General features: G+C 42.6%; 1 protein-coding gene across 1 annotated transcript in view; it reads right to left on the reverse strand.

The window, feature by feature from the left end:
• Nucleotides 1-26962, reverse strand: part of Arp1 (Actin-related protein 1) — a 146791-nt gene that overhangs the window by 22940 nt on the left and 96889 nt on the right. The window contains exon 8 of the mRNA XM_080281063.1: nucleotides 5199-5435. Within this exon, the coding sequence (XP_080137189.1) occupies nucleotides 5199-5435 (237 nt within the window). The remainder of the gene's footprint in view (nucleotides 1-5198; nucleotides 5436-26962) is intronic.

Below are 26962 nucleotides of genomic sequence, written 5' to 3' on the forward strand. Positions count from 1 at the left end.
CCCTGGAAAGAGGAAATTAATGAGGTATAAAGCTTTTAGATCAAATAATGAAAATAATGGAGAGAGTTTTAAATGGTACGATTAGAGAAAGAGTGAATATTGATGAGATGCAGTTTGGGTTTATGCCAGGTAGGGGACCAATGATGCCATATTCATTGTTCAACAGCTTCAGGAAAATTATATTGGTAAGAGAAAGGATCTTTATTTTGTTTTTGTTGATTTGGAAAAGGCCTTTGACAGAGTCCCTAGAGAGATGGTGAAGTGGGCAATGAGAAAGCTTGGCTTGGGGGAGTGGCTGGTTAGGGTGGTTATGGCTATGTATGTGGGTGCTCACATGCAGGTAAGAGTGAATGGAGATTTGAGTAATGGGCTTTCTGTGAATGTTGGTGTGCATCAGGGGTCAGTTTTGAGTCCCATGTTGTTTATCATGGCACTTGAAGCCCTTTCACGTGACTTTAGAAAAAGACTCCCGTGGGAGTTGTTATGCTGATGATTTGGTGTTGATTGCAGAGAATGAAAGGGAGGCGGAGGAAAGGTTTAGGAGGTGGAGAGATGGTATGGGGCACAAGGGTTTAAGGGTAAATGCAGATAAAACAAAAGTGATATCTAGGGTTGGTGGCGGTACTGTCAAAGACGAGGGAGAGTGGCCATGTGCAGTTTGCCACAAGGGCATGGGAAGTAATTCCACCTTGTGCATTGTTTGTGATAAATGGGTGCATAAGAGATGTAGTGGTATCACAGGTAGACTGCGAGATAATGCTGATTATATGTGTACGGCATGTTGAGAGCAGGTGGAGATTGTCAGACGTGAAAAAATTGAATTTGCTGGTGAATCTTTTGAGTGTGTGGAAGAGTTTTGTTATTTGGGAGACATGTTGTGTGCTGGAGGTGGGGCTGAAGCCAGCTCTGTGGCTAGGGTGAGAAGTGGTTGGAAGAAGTTCAGGGAGCTGTTGCTTCTCCTGACATTGAGAGGTCTCTCCCTACGTGCTAAGGGGTCTTTCAGCATGTGTTAGGAGTGTAATGCTGTATGGTAGTAAGAACTGGGCAGTGAAGGAGGAGGATATTCGCCGGCTCAGACGTACAGAAATGATAATGATTAGGTGGATGTGTAGTGCGTCCCTGCGTCCAAGGTCTGGGGGGGCTGGGTTCGCAATGGAAGAGTTGAGAGGTAGGATGGGACTGGAGTGTATTGGTGTTGTGATGAGGAGAGGTAGATTGAGATGGTTTGGACATGTGGAGAGGATGGGGGATGATAACTGGGTGAGGAAGGTGAGAAGTGTTGATATTGGGGGTGGGGTTACGAGGGGTAGACCAAGAAAGACATGGGACGAGGTCATTAAGTGTGACCTCAGGGTTAAGGGACTGAACAGGGAGACTGCAATGGATCATGCAGCATGGAGAGCCGCCATTAAGTGATCAAGGCCGACGCATGCATGCATGTTGGAGCCTCTAAACACGAAATGAAATGAAACGATACTAACTTACGCCGCATTCCTGCTTTCTGTCGTTGTCCATGGAGACAACAAAAACGGAAACAAATGACTTTAAATTACTACTCAGTATTGTAACGGGAACTATTTTATAAATAATAATGACTGATTTTAACTGATTATTAAAGCGCATTTCTTTTTAGTCTTGCGCTACTAAAAAAGTGTTGTGTGTTAACATATTAGATATGAACTCTGCAATTTATTCCTGACTGTCCCTGAGCGACAGTTCTGAAATTTCAATTAGTTCTGTTTAGGATTTCCTATTATCGTGACTAATGAACTGATTCCAACAATTCTGAAATATTCCAGTACTTTTGCATTTACTTCTTGTTTTCTGTAACAATTTTACGTAATAGGCTTCTCCTTGTAAAGATTTAAAGAAAAGTATATACATTATCACTGACCGAAAACTTCTGGATACTCTGCCGTCACTTCTTAGGCTGACTGTACAAGTGTTCCTCTAAGATATAACTGTCCGAAGTTAGAAAGAGAGGAATTAACTACAAAATGATTAGTTCTAAGTGGTTTTAAACTCAAGAACAGGCTCTTTTTTGATGGAAGATCCCTTACAAAAACCATAAAATAGAAGGCTACTGCATCTGACATCATAGACAGCTGTATGTAAATAAAATGAGATGAAATAATGATTATAATATGTGGAAGTAAAAATCCATGAGTTAGCATCAGTGGCTGTGGAACTTTCCAGTAAAAAAACGGTGAAGGGTCCAATAACATTAATAATGAAACTGGTTGTAGTGAGGACTGCAATATCCTCTGCAAAGTCATTATATGGTTCATAATCATGGTTGTTGATAGAGATGATGAACATGTGCACTCATGGTCTCTTTGTCTGTAGAGTTTATGTTGTGGCCGTCTGATGGGCATCATCTGCTTAGGAGTCGGGACAAGTTACCTTGGCTGTGGCCCGGGGAGGAGAATATGTGATAGGCAAAGCTGTTTTGGGGCAGCCACTCTGTTCTACCACTGGCATTTGTTCTGAACACACATCCCCGTGTGATAGCCAATTATGCAGTGAGGGAGAGAGAAATTACATCTTCAAAAAACAAAGTCATTTGAGGACAGCATCAGGGCCAAGCCAAAGCAGTGCCAGGGATGGAAGCAGAAGAAGCTAGCCACACTAAATGATGCCTTGTATTAGCTAGTACGAGCAATATGTAAAACCTCATTTGCCTTTAGCATGCACCTGATGTACTGCGTAAAATTGAAAAGATGCATTTCAAATTGGTGATAAGTCAATGACTATGATGTTGCTTTAAACCAATACTGTAATTTAGAATCAATTTGTCTGAAACTGATGTCCTACTGTAGCTATGAGAATGTTAGGCTTCAACAGACACCATCCATCCATCCATCATCCAATCCTATGTTGCCCCTTGAGAAGCATAGGAGCCTGGGGCTAGGCAAGTTAGTCCTGGCATTTAAGATGAGAGTGACTAGCCTCACTTATCCCTGAATGGCATTACATGAGCAATAAACCCCAACCACCCCTTGGATATAACTCTTCACTGGCTCAATCTGATTGGAGCGCCACAGATACCCACTAAACCACCAGACTCCACAATACGGTTATATGGTTAGCACCCAGCATAGTAAATGGTTTCCTGGTGTACAGGAAACCATTTGGCTTGTCACTCAGTGTAGAGCAGGGGTTCCCAACCTGGGGTAAATTACCCCAAGTGGGGTAATTTGGTCTTTTGTGAAGGGTAATGGGGGAGGTAAAAAAAAAAAAAAAAAAAAAAAAAAAAAAAAAATCATACCAGTTATGACAGACTTTCAGACCTATACTAAAATTCAGAGATGAATGTTTAAAGTCATGTTTATTTGGTATCAGTGTTAATAATAAAAATAAATTACTCCTTGCAATAACTCTCTTGGTTTTAGCCTAACCTTTAATTAAGTCCTACATTCAAACTAAAATCTAGGCATCAAAATGTTAAGCAGCTAAAATGCAATTGTGGAAACATAAGCAATGAGGGGTAATGAGTGAAGGGAGGTGTGGAAAATGGGGTAATGGGTAAATAAAGGTTGGGAACCCCTGGTGTAGAGTCACCCATACGCAGAAGGAACAGGAATGAATGGAGGAAGGAAAGACAGAAGAAGGAGTGCAAAGTCAACCGCAAGCAAAAGGACGAGGAACAAATGAAGTAAAGAAAGACAGAAGAGGAAGGAAGGAAAGAAGGAGGGAGGAGAGGAATGGGCAGCACTACACTAAGTGAGTGGATGGTTAGCGCCCCCACCTAGTGAAAAAGATCGTCATCATCATCCGGACCTCCTTTCCCTCCCTAGGGCAGGGTGAGGAAAAAGATGTAAAAGATGTAAAGAATAATTCATGTTACGTGGTTGCTGCAAGTGCAGAAACAGATGTGACTGAGAAAACACTGTAACAAACTGTGGAGTCTGAGAGATGGAAAGTGCCTGGTGAAGCAATATGCTGACACATATGATCAGGGAGAAACATGTATCTTACATGTCACCTCTTCTACCTCTCACTTACTTCTGCTGGTACATTTCCCTGCCCAAAGATGCTTCTCATTGTATGTGTGAGGGAAGAAAGCTAAGGCAAGGCCATTAGTCTGAAGTATAAAATATGGAGCCATACAGTATGTGAACTCTTGTCCCCGAGTGCATACTGGTAAATGGCAATAATTTTTCATTAAATAGGGAATACCAGCACCAGTGACTGTGTGTACATTCAGTGGTGGGGTCTTACAAGTCCAGAGTAAAATGTTTGACGAAATATGAAATCAAATGATATTTTGAAAAGAAACCTATGATTTAAACTGTAAAGAGTCCGGCCAATAACAAATTGAGGTAATAACGTGGTACTTACTCACAAATTCCAATCATAAACTGTGAGGAAACTTAATAAAGCATGTATAACACGACATAAAAATACAGTAAACTATTACAGTAATCATTTCATGATATACAAAAAATAAAAAACTATATTATACACATAAACATACTTATTTCTAATAAGTACCAAACAATCAATGATACTGTACATTAAAGAATAAGAGGCATGAAAACTACAAAAAAAAAATAAAAAAATAAATAAATGAGAGCATGCATCCTTGGTACTTTTCTAGTGGGCGGGGGGAAATTGAGCAAAGTAGCACGATAGTGTGCTGCATGAAAGAACAAATAAATCATGAATAACCCAGCACCACTGCAGTCTTTCAAAAATAAAATGGCTGCATTACTGAAAATCAGGCTCCAATGGTAAGGACAAACTCACTAACTCTGATGATAATTTCTGAGTCACATGATAATTACAGAACATGTCTGACTTTTCTGTATAATGCCAACCATGCTCAGTAAGAATGGGTTGCTGGCTGATTACATCGAATAATGACAGGTATTCTATATGTACATGATCATAAAAAGCAGACTTTCCTGATCTACCAGATGACAAGCCGACATGTCATAAAAGTACCCCCGCTAATACCAATACACCAGTCCTGTACGAGACAGCCCTAGCATGTATTCAATATGGACGGTGGGTGTTAGCGCCGAAGTGGTGACATGTAGAGAGGTGTATGGTATGTTGGAGGACTACTGGGCCTTGAGAGCAGGCTGTGAAGCCTATGCCCAGAGTCAAAAAAAAAAAAAAAAAAAAAAAAAAAAAAAAAAAAAAAACTGCTCAGTCTGGTTTAATAACATAGTTGATACACTTTCCCTGCTTACCCTGATTTTGACATCCTTAGGCCCAAGTTTCTTGACCTCTGAGAGTAGTCGGTCACCAAATCCCTTAAAAAGTGTTGATCCCCCTGAGATGACAATGTTCTGGAATAAGAGTTTGCGAAGATCCATGTCTGACTTCTGGATTGCGTTAAGAAGCACCTCGTGAATGCCGTTGCTCTCATCTCCGATCAGGTGAGGCTGGAAGAGAACCTCTGGTGCACGGAAACGAGCCTGACCCACCTGTTGAAGTGTGTGAGTAGAATTTAGCAAAGTGATATACTGATTGATCAAATCAGCTTTATCATATGCCTCATACCCTTCCTGTGGGTGGAAGCCTAACATTTACAGAGCCATATAACATGTCCAATTCAGTACCTGAACCCCAGGATGCTTTGAATAGCATATCACATTAGATGTGCTATTTCATATACAGATAGTCCTCAACTTACAATGGGGTTACACTCTGACGGGTCCATTATAAGTCAATGTGGTCATTAGTTAAAAATGCATATACAGCACAATACAGTACTCTCAGAAGTCAGATATACTGTACAGTACACATTATTAAGTCAAACATATGTCCATACACTTAAGTATATAACATGCATAAGTACTGTAAATAACTGTTACTCAAAATATAGGGCAGTATTTAAATAACCATAGAACAGCAGTTATTAACAAATTAATAAAATTCCTCCACAAATACTTCAGCTGCCTTCACATTGGCACTAGCAGCCTCACCACTAACTTTGATATTAAGGAAGGACAAACAATTTTTAAACCACATGAACCAGCAATGACTAGCTATAAACTGCACATCACAATCTTGGACTTGCATTTTCTTTTATCATCACAAAAAGAAAATAGGCCATAGGCCTGGGTTTGAGATGAAATGAGTGCATACTTGGTAGAAAACTATCACACAGTGAGATATACTGTACGTATTTTCGCAGTAAAGAGACACTGTAAACAATAACATACTGTATAACAATAAACAGTACATTCGTATACAGTATCGATTATATAGCTAATTATCATAGATGTACATTATTATAAATTTAATATTCAATCCCATTCTTCATACTGCGGGAAGCACAACCAGTTTGTTAAGTGAGTGAGTCTCAGGAATGCTGCCTGGTTTGCCACTTACAACTATGACTGCCGTCGGTTGTAACTCAAAAGTACTTGTAAAGGCTCTATGGGAGCTTCGTTGTACAGTACGTGTGAACTGGTCTAAGTCGAGGACTATCTGCGCAACGTTAATTACATAAATGTCAACATACAGGTATCTATGAAATAGTCAGGCCTCACTATATGATTGTTCATTATGTGAGACACTGCTATAACAATGAACTGAAGTCAGACCCAGTTTCATGATAACAACGGTGAAATGATCATGAAATCTGCTAGAACGATAACTGTGCTTACTGTGTATGACAATCCCATGCATACATAGTGCATTCCATGCAAGCCGACAGCCATATGTTTGAGGGAAAATGGCTGCCCAGTGTTTAGATTTGCTGTGACTGTCTCGCATTCTTTCCATTTCATACATGCAAGGCCAATGAAACACCACTGCATCATCAAATAACTGAAGGTGCCTAACAAATAGTGAAGTGGGAGATATTTAGTGAAGTGCTGTGATAATTTTTTTTGTGTGTGTGTGAAATACTGAAATATGGGACTTGGAAATCATGTCTGGCAAGGAAGCTACCTCTAGTGGAAAGTATGGTGCTACTGAAAGTGCCATGAGCAAGCCTAAAAGAGTATTTTTATTTTTAAATTTTAGGTTACGTGATCACTGACCCCCCCTCCATATCCCCACTGAAATCATGTTACTGTATATTGATCCTGCTGTATGATAAAATGCTATGCAATTCGTTTTCACATGACGCATTATCATCTTACAGGGAGATGTGACATATCAAGGATTCTCAGAACCCACTGTGGGACAATGCTTCCCTATACAGGTACTTCTCTCTGTTCTAGCTAAATTATTCACTATGCATTCGTACTTCTTCATTCCCTCATTCAGGGAAAGAAGCCAATATCCACCCAAATCCAAAGAATGGAAATTCCTCTGACCCCTCTAATTACTGACCAATGGCTGTCACATCTTCTCTTGGTAAGGTATTTGAAACTTTAATGAATAAGCACATAGTTAAACATCTTGAATCCAACAACTTAATTAGTGATAGACAATATGGTTTTTGCCATTAAAGATCCATCATTGACATACTCAATCTCCTGACTCATACCATCAAACAAAAGACCAACATGGAGAAACTCGCGCAGTAGCCCTTGATATTTCTAAACCTATCGACAGAGTGTGGCACTGTTCCCTGCTGTCCAAACTCCCTTGCTATGGACTAATGACTTTTGTTCCTCTGCTTTCCACATATCTCAGCAACAGAAAAATAAGAGTAAAAGCAGATGATGTATATTACAATTTCCACTCAATTGACTCCAGCGTGCCACAGGGATCGGTTTTGGCGCCAACCCTGTTCCTGGTTCAAATTAATAATCCCTTATCTGTAACCCATAATCCCAGGTTCTCGGGCCCCTTGCCTCAACACACTACACGAATGGTTCACCACAAACAGGCTCAAAATAGCCCCAGCAAAATCTACAGTGACCCTTCTCACAAACTGGACAGCAGAACACAGTCACTTCCCACACCTCACCATAAACAACACTCCCCTACCACACACACACACACGCACACATGCACGCACGCACGCACACACACACACACACACACACACACACACACACACAAAATCCATAGTGTAACATGGATCAATGTCATTTAAACAACACATCACAAACATTAAAAATAAAATAACACCAAGACTCAATGTCTTGAGGTCACTTGTCCATACAACATTTGGACACAACAAAGAAACCACCACCACAGTATACAAACAATATATATGTTCATCAATGAATTAACACTCCCCTACCACACACACAGACACACAAAATCCATGGTGTAACATACAATACATCAATGTCATTTAAACAACACATCACAAACATTAAAAATAAAATAACACCAAGACTCAATGCCTTGAGGTCACTTGCCCATACAACATTTGGACACAACAAAGAAACCACCACCACAGTATACAAACAATATATACGTTCAGTAATGAATTATGCAAACCCTGCTTGGGCTTCTAACGTAACTAAAACACACTACAACACTGTACAGACCATACAGAAAAAGGCCCTAAAAATAATCACAGGCTGCACAGCTACTACACCCACAGACCACCTACACCAAGAAACCAAAGTCCTCAAAGTCATGGATCACCTAGACATGAGAGGAACCTAAATTCTTGCTGCAGCCTCCACAAACCCACAACATCCACTACACTACATGGCAGCACATCTACACACACCAAGGAACATCAAAACAACACCCATTTCATGATATCATACACTAATACTGTCAACTCCCCCCTTGCCCACCTCAGACCTGCTTCCTGGAATATCAAAACAACACCCAGCACATGATATCATACACAAATACTGTCATCTCTCCCCCCTTGTCTGCCTCAGACCAGCTTCCAAAAGCATATCCATACTCATATCACTTGCCGCTCCATTCAGTCACTTAAAGACAACACACAGCTGCATGCACGGCCTCCTTTATATCCACTCTTCTGAATCCTATCTCCCATGTGAGGACAGGGTCCACCTGGCCAGGCTGAGATGTGGGTATCATCCAGCCCTCTTAAGTTACCAGAAGAGGCTGGATGACTCTGTCACTGATGCCTGTCCAGAATGCAACACAGCACACCATACTATTAAGCACACTATGGAAGACTGCATTCCACACAATCACCTACGCCGTGGCGTCTTCGTCGTGGGTCTACCCCCCAGAGGCTGTCGAAGAGACGAGGAGGAAAGAATGAGGGCCAAACCATCGCAAACTCCCCCGGCCCCTCAAGGGGACCGAGTACCTGGGAGTGGCTTCGGTCGCCTGGGCAAGTACCACATCTCCCAACACAACACACACAACAACACCGTTCTTTCTACACCAAGAAATGACTCCCTGGCAGTCAATTCTCGACGACTTCTTCTAGTCGGGGGCATTGAGAGCAATCCAGGGCTCACCAACAAATACATATGTCCAACATGCTCAAAACCTATCACGTCGAGCCGGCAGACAAAGGGTTCAGTTCAGTGTAATTCCTGCAAGAACTGGACCCATTACACCTGCACAACACTTGCACCCTGAAAACATTACACAAACACCTGGACCTGCTCCTGATACTCCTTCCCCCACCCACTAACCCCCCCACCAACCCTACTCCTACTTCCTTCACACCTCCACAGCCAAACCCACCGATCCTTCCCACAACATCCAATCCCCCAACTCCTCCCATTCCAACCCATCCTAATCCACCCCAACCCTTACCTCCATCGCAACCTCCTCCTACTCCTTCCCCTCCACCCACACCACCTCCCCCCTGTGCTGCAGCAGCCAACACACATCGCATACACAACATAAACATCCTTCAGTTAAACATAGAAGGCATAAACACCAAAAAACAAGAACTCACACAATTCAACAAACACCAGAACATACACATTGCCATCTTACAAGAAACAAAACTACACAGAGCACAGAAAACACCAACATTTCATTACTTCACCGCCATTTGACAAGACCGGGCCGGCGGCGGCGGCGGTGGACTCATCACCCTGGTACACAAATCCTTCAACTTTGCAGATACCAGTGCACACACAAAGTCACTTCTCCCCCCACATGACACCAAAACAGAAATACAATCAATTAAAATACGCACTGGTAACAAATCACACATAACAATCGCTAACACATACATTCACCCCCAATCGTCCCCCACAGTACCATACAATTACTCTCCACAGATACACCACATCGCTAACATACCCAACATCATCCTGGGTGGTGATTTCAGAGCCAAGTCGTTGGCCTGGCATGTCAACAACCCTGACACAGACAAAGGTCTGTTACTATAATCCCAGACAGATAATCTTTTCATACTAAACAGTTTAGACCAACATACCCATACCCCACACCAAGCCCTCTTCCTCCCATCATCCCCAGACATCACCTTCTGCTCCCCAAACCTCACCCCCATTACATCCTGGAGAGTGTCAAAACCCTAGGTTCTGATCACCTCCCAATCATCATCACTACCAAAACCATAATCACCCCAGCTGGCCACAGACACACATACACTAATTATAAGAGAGCCAACTGGGAGGCCTTTGCAACTGAAACAGAACAACACTTCGAAACACTAAACAGTACACCCATCACAAACATCAACACTGCTGTGCACACTTTCAACACAATTATACAAAATGCAGACAAAAGACACATCCCAAGATGCAACAGAAAGAGATACAACCCCAACTTCACATAAGAAATTCAAGGCCTCATCAGACAACGGGACACACTGCGACACTCCCCAACACCCCATACACAAGACACTGTACAACAAATACAAGAACACTCAAATAAACAAAATATCAAAACAGCAAACACTAAACTGGAATAATTATCTCCAAGCACTTGACCACAAAACAAACACCAGTAAACTCTACAAAACACTAAACAGGATCACACTCTCCAACAGCAACACTACACACTCACATGCTGCCATCACAACAACAGACACCATACCTTCAAACAAACAACAAGCAAACACTCTCATCAATCACTTTTCACAAGTCAGCCATCTAAACCCCCATCCCGAAGACCGACGTATCATCTGACGTATGAGACAGTTCCCCACAGACCCTGACTATGCACCTTTCACTTACAACCAGACGAAGCACATCATTAGCAACCTTAAGCACTCAGCTGCCTGTGGACCAGACAACATAAGCAACATTCACCTTAAACACCTTGGACCACAAGCCATACATGCACTCACCAACATATCAAACTACAGCTACTCACACAACATAATACCCAACATCTGGAAGCATGGCATTATCATCACTATCCCTAAACCCAACAAAGACCCCACGTTACCCTCCTCACACTGCCCCATCAAACTCCTCTGCACCCCCTCTAAAGTCACTGAACGACTGGTACTACAACTAGTCACTCCACACATTCCCCTAGCCCATTCACAACATGGCTTTAGGCCACTACACTCCACAAACACCCTTCTTACACACCTTACACAGACAGTTTTCGATGGCATGAATTCAGCTAGGCCACCACACAGAACACTCCTAATCACACTAGACATCAGCAAAGCTTTTGATGCCATCCCCCGACACAACCTCACAAACAAACTACTCAACACAAACATGCACAATAACACAAAAAGATGGTTGGCAAACTACTTAGCAGGCAGATGTGCATACATAACATTTGCCGGTCAGTCTTCTAACATCAGAAACTTCACAAACGGCGTCCCCCAAGGATCTGTTTTGTTCCCTACACTCTTTAACCTATACATGCATGACATACCCACACCCCACACACTACAGATACACATAGCTTCTTATGCAGATGATATAACACTTACATGTATGCACAAAAATGCAAACACAGCTGCACACATCCTCCAACCTTACCTCAACACACTACACAAATGGTTCACCACAAACAGGCTCAAAATAGCCCCAGCCTAATCTACAGTGACCCTTCTCACAAACTAGAGAGCAGAACACAGTCACATCCCACACCTCACCATAAACAACACTCCCCTACCCCCCCCCCAAAAATCCCTGGTGTAACATACAATATATTAATGTCATTTAAATAACACATCACAAACATTAAAAATAAAATAACACCAAGACTCAATGCCTTGAGGTCACTTGCCCATACAACATTCGGACACAACAAAGAAACCACCACCACAGTATACAAACAATACATACGTTCAGTGATGAATTATGCAAGCCTTGCCTGGGCTTCTAACCTTACCAAACCACACTACAACACTGTACAGGCCATAAAGAAGAAGGTCCTAAAAATAATCACAGACTGCACAGCTGCTACATCCACCGACCACCTACATCAAGAAACCAAAGTCCTCAAAGTCAAGGATCACCTAGACATGAGAGGCACCCAGATTCTTGCTGCAGCCTCCACAAACCCACAACATCCACTACATTACATGGCGGCACATCCACCCACACCAAGGAACATCAAAACAACACCCAGCACACGACATACACACATACTGTCATCTTTCCTCCCTAATCCACCTCAGACCAGGTTCCAAAAGCATATCCACACCCAGATCACTCGCCGCTCCAGACAACACACAGCAGCATACATGGCCTCCTGACATCCACCCTTCTGAATCCTATCTCCCTCGTGAGGACAGGGTCCACCTGGCCAGGCTGAGATGTGGGCACCATCCAGCCATCCTAAGCTACCAGAAGAGGCTGGATGACTCTGTCACTGATGCCTGTCCAGGATGTAACACTGCACCTCACACTATTAAGCATATTATGGAAGACTGCATTGTACACAATCATCTACGCCAACAACACAACATACACTCTTTGAGAGGTGTGTGGGAAAGCCCGGTCTCGGCCATGGCCTTCCTAAGGGACTCGTGGTTGTTCGGTCAGACTGCCTAGGGAACAACTACTACTATTATTACTACAACACAACATACACTCCTTGAGAACTCTGTGGGAAAGCCAGGTCTCAGCCATGGCTTTCCTTAGGGACTCGGGGCTGTTTAGCTAGACTGCCTAGGGAACAACTACTACTACTACCACCCATAATCCCATCCATTCATATGCAGATGACTCAACTTTTCACAGTTCATTCACACTCAAACAACCATTTACAAAGCCTAGTAACTCTAACCCTGAACTCAGTCCAGCCATCTTCATAAATCAGAACTTATCTAAGATTAATGAATGGGGACAAAACAACCTTGCCTCATTTAATGCTAGTAAAACCAAATACAGTATACTGTATGCAATTTACTAATTGACAGATATTGCCTGATTTGTATATTACCTTCAATGCTACAAATATTCCCATCTCCAGAAGTACTGAAATTCTTGATGTCTCACTTAACAATGCCCTCAGCTGGACCTTTCATGTCAGATCACTTGCTAAAAATGCCTCAAAGAAACTAGGATTACTGTACAGAGTCTGTAATTTCTTCACTGACGAGCAGTTAGCTACAATTTATGAGTCATGTGCGCTCTCAGCTTGAATATTGCTCGCCATTGTGGAATGGATGTGGAAAAGTTGTACTAAAACAACTAGACAAAATTCAGCACAAAGCTGCTGGAATTATTAATAACCATGCTATTACTGTAGAAATAAACTACCTCCCCTACAAGTAAGAAGGAATGTTGCCTCCCTTGCATTATTTTACTGATATTTTTATGGCAAATGCTCAGAGGAAGCTGCATCCATTGTACCATCTCTCTATGCCTTCTCTCATGCTACAAGGGCATCTGGTAGTGCTCACGACTGGAATGTCACATAGCCATATTATAGAACTTCTGCCTATCAGAATTCTTTTATTCCCTGAACTGCATCTCTCTGGAACTCATTTCCCCCCTGTCTTCACCCTACAGCTGTTTAGGTACAACTGTTACACATATTTTATGAGTGGAGGACATCAGTAATCTGGTTTATGGATTTTTTTTATTCATTTGTTTTTCATTCCTGTTCTGGTATTTAAAAAAAAAAAAAAAAAAAAAAATACAGTAGGCAAAGTCTGGACTACTAGCTCAGAATGATAAATGATCCATATACAAAGCTTACCATGTAAGTGTTCATGAAATCTCTAGGAATCTCAGAGTTCATTGTATGAAAGCACTTCACTTACAATAAGCAAAGTCTGGATGTCTGTTCAGAATCTTCCCAAGAATATCATCAAGTATAAAGTATTTCACTTAACAGTACTCTCAGTTGGACCTCTCAGGTTAGACCATTTGCTAAACTGTTTCAAAGAAACTATTGTACAGAGTCTGTAACTGCTTCACTGACAAGCAGTTAGCTATAATTTACAAGAGTCATGTGTGCTCTCAGCAGCAATATTGCTCTACCTTGTGGAATGGATGTGGAGAGGTTCCATTAAAACAACTAGACAAAATTCAAAACAAAGCTATTAGAATTATTAACCCCTTGATTGAGGCTAAGGTGGCAAAAGTGATGCCTCTGGTGCTGCAATCCACCCAAAAGGCACCCCATTTTCAATTCAATAGTTTTCATATTAACCCCTCAAGGCCAATGCCACACGATTGTGCTTTTGTGAAATTTGACACGCCAGCCTATCCCGCACGATCGATACACACAAAAAACTGGGGGAGGGTAACTCCGCCCCTTTGGTGACATATATAGGATCAGACCAATGGGAGATAGAGTGTCTGGGTGGTATGGTGTGATTGGCCCCCTAAGGTGGGGGAGAAGGATCCCCCTCCCACCACTGTCACTTTACCTCCCTCAGCCCCAATGCTTCATCTCCACATTGTCCTCTCCTAACCAACCATACCCCAACATACCCTCTACGGCGGTGTGTGTGCATAGCAACCCTTCTCCCCTCTCTCTCTCCTCCTGATCCCTCCATCCTCCTCCCCCCTCCAGCCATACACACTCCACCTCCACTTTTCGCCTGGCTTGTTTTGTTGCTATGGGCATATGCCACACTGACATTTCATGCCTAGGGAACACTTCACATTGACATTAGTTATGTCTATATAATTATTTACCGCAAATAATGCATTTTCTGTACATTTTCTATTTTGCCCATGGGAGACTGCTAACTTTTTTGAATATTCGACGGGCAATTGTGCAATAACTATTTAGTCAATCTGGCTGAAACATACATTTTCAGGTGTGTAAATTCAGTCTCTTGAAATGTGGAAGAAAAATTTTTACCTTGGTGAAAGTCGAAAAATCGACCCTGTTTTGCGGCTGGAGGGACAGACCTGCTGAGCGAATTGCGTACTTTAGGGGTTAACACACACACACACAAAAAATAATACATGCAAAAGAAAGCTAAACCTTTCTACTTACCTATTAGCACTTGAGTGAATGTCTAGATGCTCCTAAGCTGCCGTAGAGATAAGTGGACGCAACAACATTTTTTATGTTTTTGTGTGTCGCTGCAGCAAACTAGCCTCATTTGTGTAAGCAATGCAGTGAGCAGGAAGCTAAAATGATGAACTGGCAACCCCAGGCATGGGCGGACGAATACACAAAGTACTTGTGGCAAAATACAAGGTGTGACTTTTGAAAAAGAATTCTGGATTTTAAAAGGAAAGTTGCAGTCTGCTGATAGGTCCTTTTAAAAGAAATGTCGCAAGTAAGGGGTTTACAACACTACTATTAATAATGAAATACCTCCCCTACATGTAAGAACGAATACTGCCTCCCTTGCATTATTTTACAGACAGACATTTTTATGGCAAATGCTCAGATAAAGTTGCATCCCCTGTGCCACCTCTCCACCCTTTCCCCCACGCTATATGGTGGCATTCATGACCGGACTGTCACACCGCCATACTGCAGAACTTCTGCCTATCCGAATTCTTTTATTCCCCAAATTGCATATCTTTGAAACTCGCTTCCCCAGAGTGGTTTACCGCCAAACTTCAACTTACAGCTGTTCAAGTCAAACTGTTACAGATATTTTTATGAATGGAAGATACCTGTAATTTTTTTTTTTTTTTTTTACTCTTGTTTTTCCTTCCTCTGTTCTATTATAGTAAATACTGTAACCGTAATTATGGATTTTTTTTTTACTCTTTTGTTTTTCCTTCAACTGTTCTATTATTTTATATATATATATATATATATATATATATATATATATATATATATATATATACTGTATATATATACTGTATATATATATATATATATATACTGTATATATATATATATATATATATATATATATATATATATATATATACAGGGTGTAACGCGACGTATGACAAAAACTTACACCAATGATCTATCATGTAATTTTGAGTATATTTTGTTCTATAGACATATGCTCTCTGCGATCCCAGTTCAGTACCCAGCATTCGGCTGTTTTGTGTAAAAGCTTCGTCTCTTGCATGTGCCATTGGGTGAGAGCTTCGCAGGGCGACGGGAGACGAGTATTGTTAGCTTATACTGTACTGTACATGAAAATCCCATATCCTATCAGTACACACGAGTTTTAAGAAGAAACTTTACGTAGTCTATTGATTCTTTAACATCAAGGCATGCATTCATGCAATGCTTTTGCACAAATCGACTGTAATTAAGGATTAAATTCAAATTTTATGGCTTGCAAGGGAGTAGGGAGGGAGGGAGGACAGGCTGGTGTGTTGTTGCCAGTTTTGTAATATTTGGTTTGTAGGATGTAGCTTCCAGCATTATCATAACACCCACAGCTCATTCAGTGAAAGAACATTACTGTATTGAGTAACTAGCATCATTCTAAGTCAGTAGTAATATTATTATTCATTACAATTTTTCTGATGCAAGTAAAAGTGGCACCATTTTTTTCATATGATGTTGACGTGAGAAGAGTGACACAGGCTTGCCAATGTAACGACTATGCAGCTAGACCTATTTTTTGCTTCTACTTGCGGCACTAACGTCTGGCAACAGAATATCTAGCTACATTCTGGATATTTTACCATTTTTAGGTGATATTCTAGAGATTTTATCGTATTTCCTAGCGATGTTTTGCAGTGTTTATTATCTAGCGACATTCTAGCAAATTTTCAGGACTAGACTAGCGAGATTGATGATAAGGACTTGGCAACCCTGCGTCCACTGTCATTTGAACGGGAACATTTGCAGGGGAGGCACACATTTCAAATACTGTTCTCCGCGTTCTGTTGTTCACCGGGTTCAGCTTCACATGTTCATGAAACAGCATGCCACGTACGTACAGCAATGAAGAATATGCAGACATCGTGTATTTTTTAACGGATTCTGCGATGATAATGCCAGTTCTTCAGAGAGGAACACAGGTGGAGATACCCAATCGCGCCACGTTTACTTGCAGCAGAAAAACTGTGGTAAATAAAATTCTTCCTGACATAAAGTGAGGCTAATCTCCCTTTAGAATAACATTTTTTCACTGAATGAGCTGTGGGTGTTCTGATAATGCTGGTAGTTACATCCTACAAACCAAATATTACACAACTGGCAACAACACACCAGCCTGTCCTCCCTCCCTCCCTACTCCCTTGCAAGCCATAAAATTTGAATTTAATCCTTAATTACAGTCGATTTGTGCAAAAGAATTGCATGAATGCATGTCTTGATGTTAAAGAATCAATAGACTACGTAAAGTTTCTTCTTAAAACTCGTGTGTACCGATAGGATATGGGATTTTCATGTACAGTAAAGTATAAGCTAACAATACTCGTCTCCCGTCGCCCTGCGAAGCTCTCACCCAATGGCACATTGCAAGAGACGAAGCTTTTACACAAAACAGCCGAATGCTGGGTACTGAACTGGGATCGCAGAGAGCATATGTCTATAGAACAAAATATACTCAAAATTACATGATAGATCATTGGTGTAACTTTTTGTCATACGTCGCGTTACACCCTGTATATATATATATATATATATATATATATATTATATCATCATCATCATCATCATCAGCCATCTGAGTATCCACTTCCTAGTGGAAAAACGCGAGTTAAAGCATTTTCCGTGAGTTTGGCGACAATGATGACTTAGATAAGGACACCATGAGTTTGATAATTCGTGAGTCAGAAGTCCGTGAGTTATGCGAGTGCACTGTAGTCCATCAATTATCCGACGTACTAGTGCTAAAAGCATGTCCGGGTAGTGGCAATGTCTGGATAATGAACACTATCCCAGCCTACTATACCCAACCTCCAATATATACATAACCTACTTGTACAGTAGCCTACCTCTGCTTACTCTGGCAGTGTTTTCCAGTCATTTAGGCATATTTAGACATCAAAACACACATAGGAATATCGAAAATAATTTTTAACACCAAGAAAAAAAAAAAAAAGGGAGAGAACCAAAAAACACCCTAGCTATACACTACTGTATATACTGTACAGTACCTATCCTAATTTTGGCAGTGTTTTCCGGTCATTCTGCCATATTTAAACATCAAAACACACATAGGAATATCCAAAATAATTTTAAACACCAAGAAAACCATGCAAAAATACCACTGAAAACCAAAAATACCCTACCTCATCTTAAATGGACAAGTTTGAGAGGAGCGAGAGAGTGCTGTTGATTGGAGACATGAATGGCAAAGTTGGGAATGTACGAGTGGATGGAGTGGTTGGTCAGTGGGGTGTGCCAGCTGACGTAGATGGGAATGGAAGTGCTCTGGTGGAAACCTGTGCTTGTAAGGGGTTGGCAATAGCCAACACCTACTTTCGGCATAAGATGATCCACCGGTATACATGGAGAGTAATCAGGAGGATGGATGGTGAACTTGTTGAACGAAAGGCAATGATAGACTACGTGTGTGTGGATGAGCAAATGAGAAGACAAGTGTTGGATGCAAGAGTGTGGAGAGGGTGGGGGAATGGAGTCTCGGACCATCACTTAGTGATGGCCAAGGTAGAGCTGCAAAGAAAGTGGTTGAGGAGACTAAGGGGAAGACAGGAGGAAGCAACTCCTGTGAGAAGAGTGGAGAAATTGCAAGATAGTGAGAAAATGACAGAGTATAAGAGCATAGTGGAAGAAAGATTGGGAAGGTATGAGCTAGAGCAGATGGAAGGGGTGGAAGACGTATGTAAGATATTCACGGAAGAGATAGGCGCTGTGGAGTGAGGAGGAGATGCAAGGGTGTGCAAGGGACAGCATGGTGGAATGATGACGTGAAACGAGCTGTGGAACAAAAGAAGAAGGCATATAGTGAATGGTTAGCAAGTAGAGGTAGGGGAGAAGATGAGAGAGAGAAGAGAGAGGTATATGTGAGCAGGAGAAGGGAGGTCAAGAGACTGGTGAAGGAGAGTAAAAAGAAAGTGGATGAGGAGTCTGGGAGGAATCTGAGTGTGAAATGGAGGGAGAGTAAGAAATTGTTTTGGAAGGAGGTAAAGAAAGTAAGGCAGTGTGAAAGGGGAAATAGTTGGGGAGTGAAAGATAGGAATAATAGGTTGTTGGTGGAGAAGAGAGAGAAACTGAGGAGATGGAAGGAGCACTTTGAGGATTTGTTGAATGTAGAGAGTGAGAGCAGTGCGAGTATAAGTGGTTGGGGAATGGCTGGGAGAAGAAGAGATGAGAGGAGGGAGGAAGAGATCAGTAAGGCGAAAGTAGTGGAAGCGATGAAGAATATTAAGTTGGGAAAGGCCCCAGGAATTGATGGAGTGTGTGGTGAAATGCTTAGGTATGGGGGTGAGATTGTTGTGGAGTGGATATGGAAGTTGTGTAGATTGGCTTGGGAAGAGGGAAGGGTTCCAGAGGACTGGAAATCAGGAATAATTGTTCCTTTATACAAAGGAAAAGGAGAGAGAGAAGTATGTGGTAACCATAGGGGTATTTGCCTACTTAGTGTGACTGGTAAAATATATGGTAGAATACTCATTGATAGAGTTAGGCATATGACAGAGGAGCTAGTTGGAGAAGAACAAGGGGGATTTAGGAAGGGAAAAGGGTGTGTAGATCAGATATTTGTTCTAAGATGTTTAGTGGAGAAGTATCTAGAGAAGGGAAGGAAAGTGTATGCTGCCTTCATGGACTTGGAGAAAGCTTATGACAGAATAGATAGGCAAGGTATGTGGAAGGTATTGAGAATATATGGAGTGGAGGGGAAATTGTTGAGTGCTGCGAAGAGTATGTACGAGGGAGCTAGGGTTACGGTGCGAGTGAATGGTGAGCTGAGTGAGTTCTTTGATCTCAATGTGGGACTGAAACAGGGTTGTGTGATGTCTCCATGGGTCTTTAATATATACATGGATGGGGTTGTAAAGGAGGTGCAGGGTAGGGCAGTGGATGTGGGGGTGGCTCTAATGAATGAGGGTGAGATTTGGAAGCTTCCAGTGGTGCTGTTTGCTGATGACACAGTACTGTTGAGTGAAGATGAATGGGAGTTGCAAGGTTTGGTGAATGAATTTGGGACAGTGTGTAGGAGGAGGAAGCTGAAAGTTAATGTAAACAAAAGTAAAGTTATGGTGTTTGAGAGGAATGATGTCACAGAGTGTGCAGTGAGGTTGGATGGTGAGGATATGGAGAATGTGACTGCATTCAAGTACTTGGGTAGTGTGATGAGTAAGGATGGAACTTTGGGGGATGAAGTGCGTGAAAGGGTACAGCAGGGAAGGAAGGTTGTTGGTACACTGAAAGCAGTGATGAGAAACAGGGAGGTGAGTATGGAAGTTAAGAAGTCACTGCATGATAGTATTGTGATCCCTACCCTGACGTATGGAAGCGAGGCATGGACCTTGCAAGAGGGGAACAAGTCAAGAGTGAGAGCAGTGGAAATGAGTTACTTGAGAGGAGCATGTGGAGTGGCGTGGAGGGACAGGTTGACGAATGAAGAAGTGAAGGAACGCTGTGGGGTGGATGTGGATGTGGTTGAGAAGATTAGGAGAAATACACTGAGGTGGTTCGGACATGTGAAGAGAATGGAGAATGAAAGACTGACTAAGAGGGTGTATGTAGGTGAGGTGGAGGGAGGGAGAGGGAGAGGTAGACCGAGGATGAGGTGGAGGGATGGAGTTGAGAGGTATATGAGGGAGGGGGGGGGGTGAGTTGGGGGGAGGGCAGTCAAATGGTGGGTGACAGAGCGACTTGGAGGCGTTTTGTCTGCGGCCACCCTTTGCGGGATTAGGGCATCGGGCTATAGATAGATAGATAGATCTTAAATGTCAGGACCAACTACCTAGCCCCAGGCTTCTACGCTCCTCATGGGGCAACATAGGACTGGATGATGGATGGATGGATGGATAAACTACTGTACGTACTGTACAGTACCCTCCTAATTTTGGCACGTTTTCTGGTCATTCTGCCACATTTAGACATAAAACACACGTACGAATATCCAAAATAATTTCAAACACTCAGAAAGCCATGCCAAAAAATCACTGGAAACCAGAAAATACCCTACCTATACACTACTGTATGTACAGTAACCCTCCTACTTCTGGCACTGTTTTCATGTCAAGCTGCCTTAATTAGACATCAAAACACACAGGAATATCACAAAAAATATATATATATATATATATATATATATATATATATATATATATATATGTACAGTACCCCTACAAATTTTAGCAGTGTTTTCTGGTCATTCTGCCATAATGAGACATCAAAACACATACAGGAATATCCATACTAATTCTAAACACCAAGAAAACAATGCATAAACAACAAAAATCCACAAAACAACTTGAAGACAGTTGGAAAATCAGTGTATCTTTGAGTGATAGCTGCTCCCATGGCACACACACACACACACACACACACACACACACACACACACACACACACACACACACAAAATCCCCAGCCAAATACACCCATACCCTGTTATCTGGCGCATCGATAACCGGCGCTTGGCTGGACCAAACACAAGAAATAGGGGAACAGTCCCACAATCCAAACAATTTCGATGTCCGTTGCCTCGCTAGTCTGACACCCCAACTCTCCAGTCCGATGCCCTGCCTCTCCTCTGGTTTGAAATGAGGCCCTCCCAGTCCTCCCTCCATCCCCTCTCTTCTCCCCCCCCTGTCCCTCCTCTATCCCCTGCCCCACTCAGCACTGCCAGGCATGTCTCCTCCATCCCCCCACCCCTATTTGTCATCTTCCCCCACCCCCACTTGTCTCCCATGTGTGGGTGTGTGTGTGCTGAGTGAGTGAGACTAGAGGGATGGGTAGTAGGGCTGTTTGGCCTTCTTGTTTCTTTCCCTGTCCCCCCACCCTCCCCCACCCCAACTTGTCTCCCTCTACCAACCATGCTTGTCTCCCTCCCTCACCCCTACTTGTCTCCCTCTCCCACCCCTGATTGTCTCCCTCCCCCAATCCTGCTTGTCTCCCTCCCCCACCCCTGCTTGTCTCCCTCCCCCAATCCTGCTTGTCTCCCTCCCCCACCCCCACTTGGCGCACTGCCAGCAACCTGACCGTCCCCCCACCCTCCCTCACCCCCACTTGTCTCACTGCAGTCCCCCACCCTCCCCCACCCCTGCTTGACTTGTCTCACTGCAGTCCCCCACCCTTCCCCACCCCTGCTCGTCTCCCTCCCCATCCCCCGACCCATTCTCAACCCAGCTTGGCATGCTGCCAGCTCCCTGCCTCTCAGTTGCCCAGAAGCATCTCACACAGCATGTGATGTTTGCTGTCTCATTATTTAGCAATGGCATTGTTTATGAGGATAGCAACATTATCAATGGTGTTTCTGTGTCAGTCTCTACTGATTAAGTAAGGTATATGAGAGTTTGGGTTTGGGTTTGGAATGCATCTCTGGCTTTTCTTCAGTATCTTAAGGGGAAAATTGCTTCAATATCCATCATATTCGCTGAATGAACATTCCCACTGGTACACAACACTGCTGGATGTCGGGGTATGGGTGTATGCCACTGGAAATTGGTTATACTGGTATAAATGGTATACCTTCATCTTTGTTGGTGTTTGTAAGATAAGGTAATAAAAACCACAGAAAACTGATGAGTAAAATAACAAAACTGCAGCGAGAATAAACGGTGTTCAAGAGTAAAACTTACCTTCATATAACTATACCATCCCAGTGCAAAATTTTGCCTACAACTTGCAAGAGTTAAGCATAGGTCTAGATGCAGAATTTCGTGAGCTTTCTTGTGGATGTCATGAAATTCTGATATGACCATTAGTACAGTATCAAAATAAATCTCCAAAAACTTTAAAAAGTTACAGGTCATTGCTTTCAGTGTGAAGGAGGGGAGGGACTGAGGGAGTAAGGGGGGTGCTGGAAGGCCTGGCTAGCAAGGCAGGGAGCATGGGAGGGTATGGAGGTGGGTCAGGAGGGGGGAGATACGAGATCTGTGGGCAGGATTTTCAGCCTTCTGTCACGAAGCTGATGGATGCTTTCACCATACATTTACTTGTGGCTTGTGGTCTGTTAGATGCGTGGTGGCCATTCGGAAACACAACTCTCAGTGACTGGGCGACTTTGGATATTCGGTGGGGATGCGTACAGATGTTTTGACACCGCCTTTGGTTTACACTCTGTATTCCTTGGGTGCTGGAGGTTCGTTGGGAGTGAACGTACCAGCGCGCGACTTTGAACATTCAGTACAGGGGCGGACAAACATTTTAGCTCTGACAGTGGGTTACTGCCTATTTCCCGTTCAAGGCTCAAGCCCAGTGGCCACAATACCAAATGTTTAAACAAGTTGGCCGGTCGACCGAAGAGCTCGGGGACTTTTACGTCCAGACAATAGCATGTAAATTCGGATAATGGTTTAACAGAGCAAAGGTCCAGTATCCAGGTAATGAACAGGTCCAGATACTGCACATCTGGATAAATGAGGGATTACTGTAGTTAATTTATTTATATCTCATAAAGAGGGACACAAGTCAAGAGTGGGCAGAAGAAATGGGTTATTTGAGAAGAGCATATGGAGTCACACAGGGAGACAGCCTGGCATAAGAGGAAGTGAAGGAGAATTGTGGTGTGGATGTGGATGTGATAGAAAGCATTAGTAGAAATACACTGAGTTGGTTTGGCTATATGGAGAGGATGGAGAATGAGAGACTGACGAGGGGAGTGCATGTGAGGTGGGGAGAAAGAGAGGGAGGCCAAGGAGATGGAGGGATGGAGTGGAGAGGTATATGAGAGAGAGGGGTGTGAGCTGGGAGCAGGGCAGTGAAATGGCGGGGTACAGGGCGACATGGAGGCTATTTGTTTGTGGCCACACCTTACAGGATTAAGGCATCTGGCAATAAATAGATCTCACACAGTTTATATTTGGCTTTTCCACTAACACGATCTGTTTCATGCCAAACATACTTATAGCCTAATTCAAGCCTAGCGGTAGTAACATCAACAAGTCTGCTAACTCTGATCAATATACATAGGGCTTCTCTTGCATCACCATGACGATAAACAGACTGACTCATGTCCACTTTGCTGTTTCGTCTTTCTGAGAAGGTTAACTGTTCCTCTCTTCTAATACCAGACTTCAAGATACTGAATGACAAACTAAAATTACAATCTACTCTCTCTCTCTCTCTCTCTGGGTAGTGGCTTTAGCCAGCTCATCTGCTCGATCTAGCAAGCAGTGAAGAACATGAGATGGAATCCATACAAGGGAACAATTGATACCCTAGTTATGGATTTGGTTGTACTTAAGCCTATATTCAGACACAAGAACAAGTTGTGAAGTAAGGAGTTAAGAGCAGGCAATGATGACTGAGTCTAATACAACAGGGGTGTCAGTTCTGTCTATGAAAAACTGAAGGTGCATCATGCTGCCACAAAATTTATGCTGCATCTGCTGATAAACGTGTAAGTCAGGAGCAGTTTGATTGTTTGAAGGCTGATTAAAACTTTCTGAAAAATGTTGTAACAGGTGATGATACGTGGGTGTACAGCTTCGATGTCAACACAAAAAGGCAGCTGTCGCAGTAGAGTGAAAAATAGGGGGGAGGACTTGTGTCAATCGCTCAAATGTGAAGGTGATGCTGATCATCTTTTTTGACTGGAAGGGAGTCGTTCACCATGAGTTTGTTCCATGAGGTCAAACAGTCAATACGGAGTTTTACTTGAACATCCTGAAGCATTTGAGGGAGGCAGTGCGAAGGAAAATGGCCTGAGGCATGGACAAGCAAAACCTGGATGTTGTACCATGACAATGCCCTTGCTAATGCATTGTTCCCCATCTATGACTTTTTGGTGAAGCACAATATTATTCCCCCAGCCACCCTACTGTCCAGATTTGGCCCCTGCAACCCCCCCCCCCAGGCTGAAATCCACACTGAAAGGTTGCCAATTTCAGACAATAGAAGAGATAGAAAAAATTCACCACATTAAATACACGATCACTCAAGCAAGTATACCTCAATGACTAAGTGATGTGGCTTGATGTGGTTAGTGTTAGACTAAGCTCAAAGTCACCACTACACAATGCTCCTGTTGCAATCTCGCTACACCAGCTAGTTGGTGTGCTATTTAAAAAGTTCGGTTGGAAGCCCTCATACATAATTATATACTGTACATGTATACACATACACAAGTACATATACAGCACAGTAATCTTCCATTTATCTTACACAGCATTACCCGACTTGTCATTAACTATTTATTTATTGCCAGATGCCTTAATCCCATATGGGTTGGCCACAAACATTATCTGACATAGCAAAAAGCTGCCTGAATTAAAGAAATACAGTATCTGCTTTTGACTGCATTAATTGGAAGTGTGCACAGAACAAGAATTTTTCAAACTGCCTGCCGCTCCCCGCAACACACCCAAGCACTACTGGCAATGCTTGACAGAAAAAGGCTGCTGCCCACTCCACCTTGGTCGCAAAGTAACCTGTCTGGTGTTGGTGCACATCAAGAGTGTCTTGGAGTTTGTGGCATTTGTTGATATATGTAGTGCTGCCTACTTCTTCATTAGCCTTTATCATTCTTTTTCTGTGCCTGCCCTCCTCTCTTCCTATTTCTCCCATCTTTCCTGTCACTTCTTATTGATTTTCTTTCCTTTACAGGTGGCTTTACATTGAGTGACAAGCCAAATGGTTTCCTGTAAGCCAAGAAACCATTTACAATGCTGGGTGGTAACCATATAACCAAACCATACGTGCTCCCTACATGTCAACAAGTGGGTTGGTGGAGAGTTAGTGCCCCTCCCCATAAAACAAATAACTCAAAGTCAAATGGCCACTCCTTACGGAATTGTGGCGTCTGGCAATAGATAGATAGACAGATAATGTTACTTGCCCTTGTGTCCCTAGTCGACAATGTGGGTAGTGGAGATGAAAAATCTTTTCGACACTAACCACGCGGATCTATGCTACTAACATCCACCCCCCCAAAAATAAAGCTCGCCGCCTTACCTTCAATTTACAGAATTACATATCACTGTGATAGTCTTCTCTGTAACAAGCAGTCTCGAAAAGACCATTAGGTCTGTTGCTGTGTGTGTGTGTGTGTGTGTGTTTTTTTTTATGCGAGGAAGAAGGAACCAAAGGCCATGAGCTGTTTGCCTACCTCTGTACTCCTTTGTACTTCATCGCAACCACTCGCTATGTGCTTTTTCTTCTTTCAACTAAGTTCTTCATTAAAGCAAACAGATATAAATCGGATAAAATTACGGGAAGCGAAACTGTGAAACGATCTGTTCACACTTGATCAGCTGACCACGAACACATATGCACTGGATACATGCAGAAACAAACACACACACAAACACACACACACACACAAGATCACTTGTTGCCTGCTTCTCTTCTCTCTCATCTCACTGTTGCCACTCAGTATGCACAGTACTTTCTTTTTTTCTTTCAACTAAGTTTTTCAATACTTTATGCTAACAAAATGGTTTTTCACCTACCTCAAGGCAGGTAGGTTGTCATCTGAAGATATCATCTTTCCCAACATCTAAACATCACCCTGTCCCCTGTCATGTTAAGTGACCACTACTCAGCCACCACTTTTTGCACTCTAATTAAGCCTGTTTTATGCCCAGTGATGTTCCTAAAGGTTGTACAGTATGTGTATTACAATGAATGGTAGATCTTAAGGGGGTAAAAACTTGTCAAGGGGGCCAAAGGGGGAATTTTGGGATTTCACCACACTAATTTGCCATGTAACACGGGTTTCAATGGC

The sequence above is a fragment of the Coenobita brevimanus genome, chromosome 87 (assembly GCF_032717465.1).
Source record: "Coenobita brevimanus isolate Jiangsu-jjx chromosome 87, ASM3271746v2, whole genome shotgun sequence".
Taxonomy (NCBI): Eukaryota; Metazoa; Arthropoda; class Malacostraca; order Decapoda; family Coenobitidae; genus Coenobita; species Coenobita brevimanus.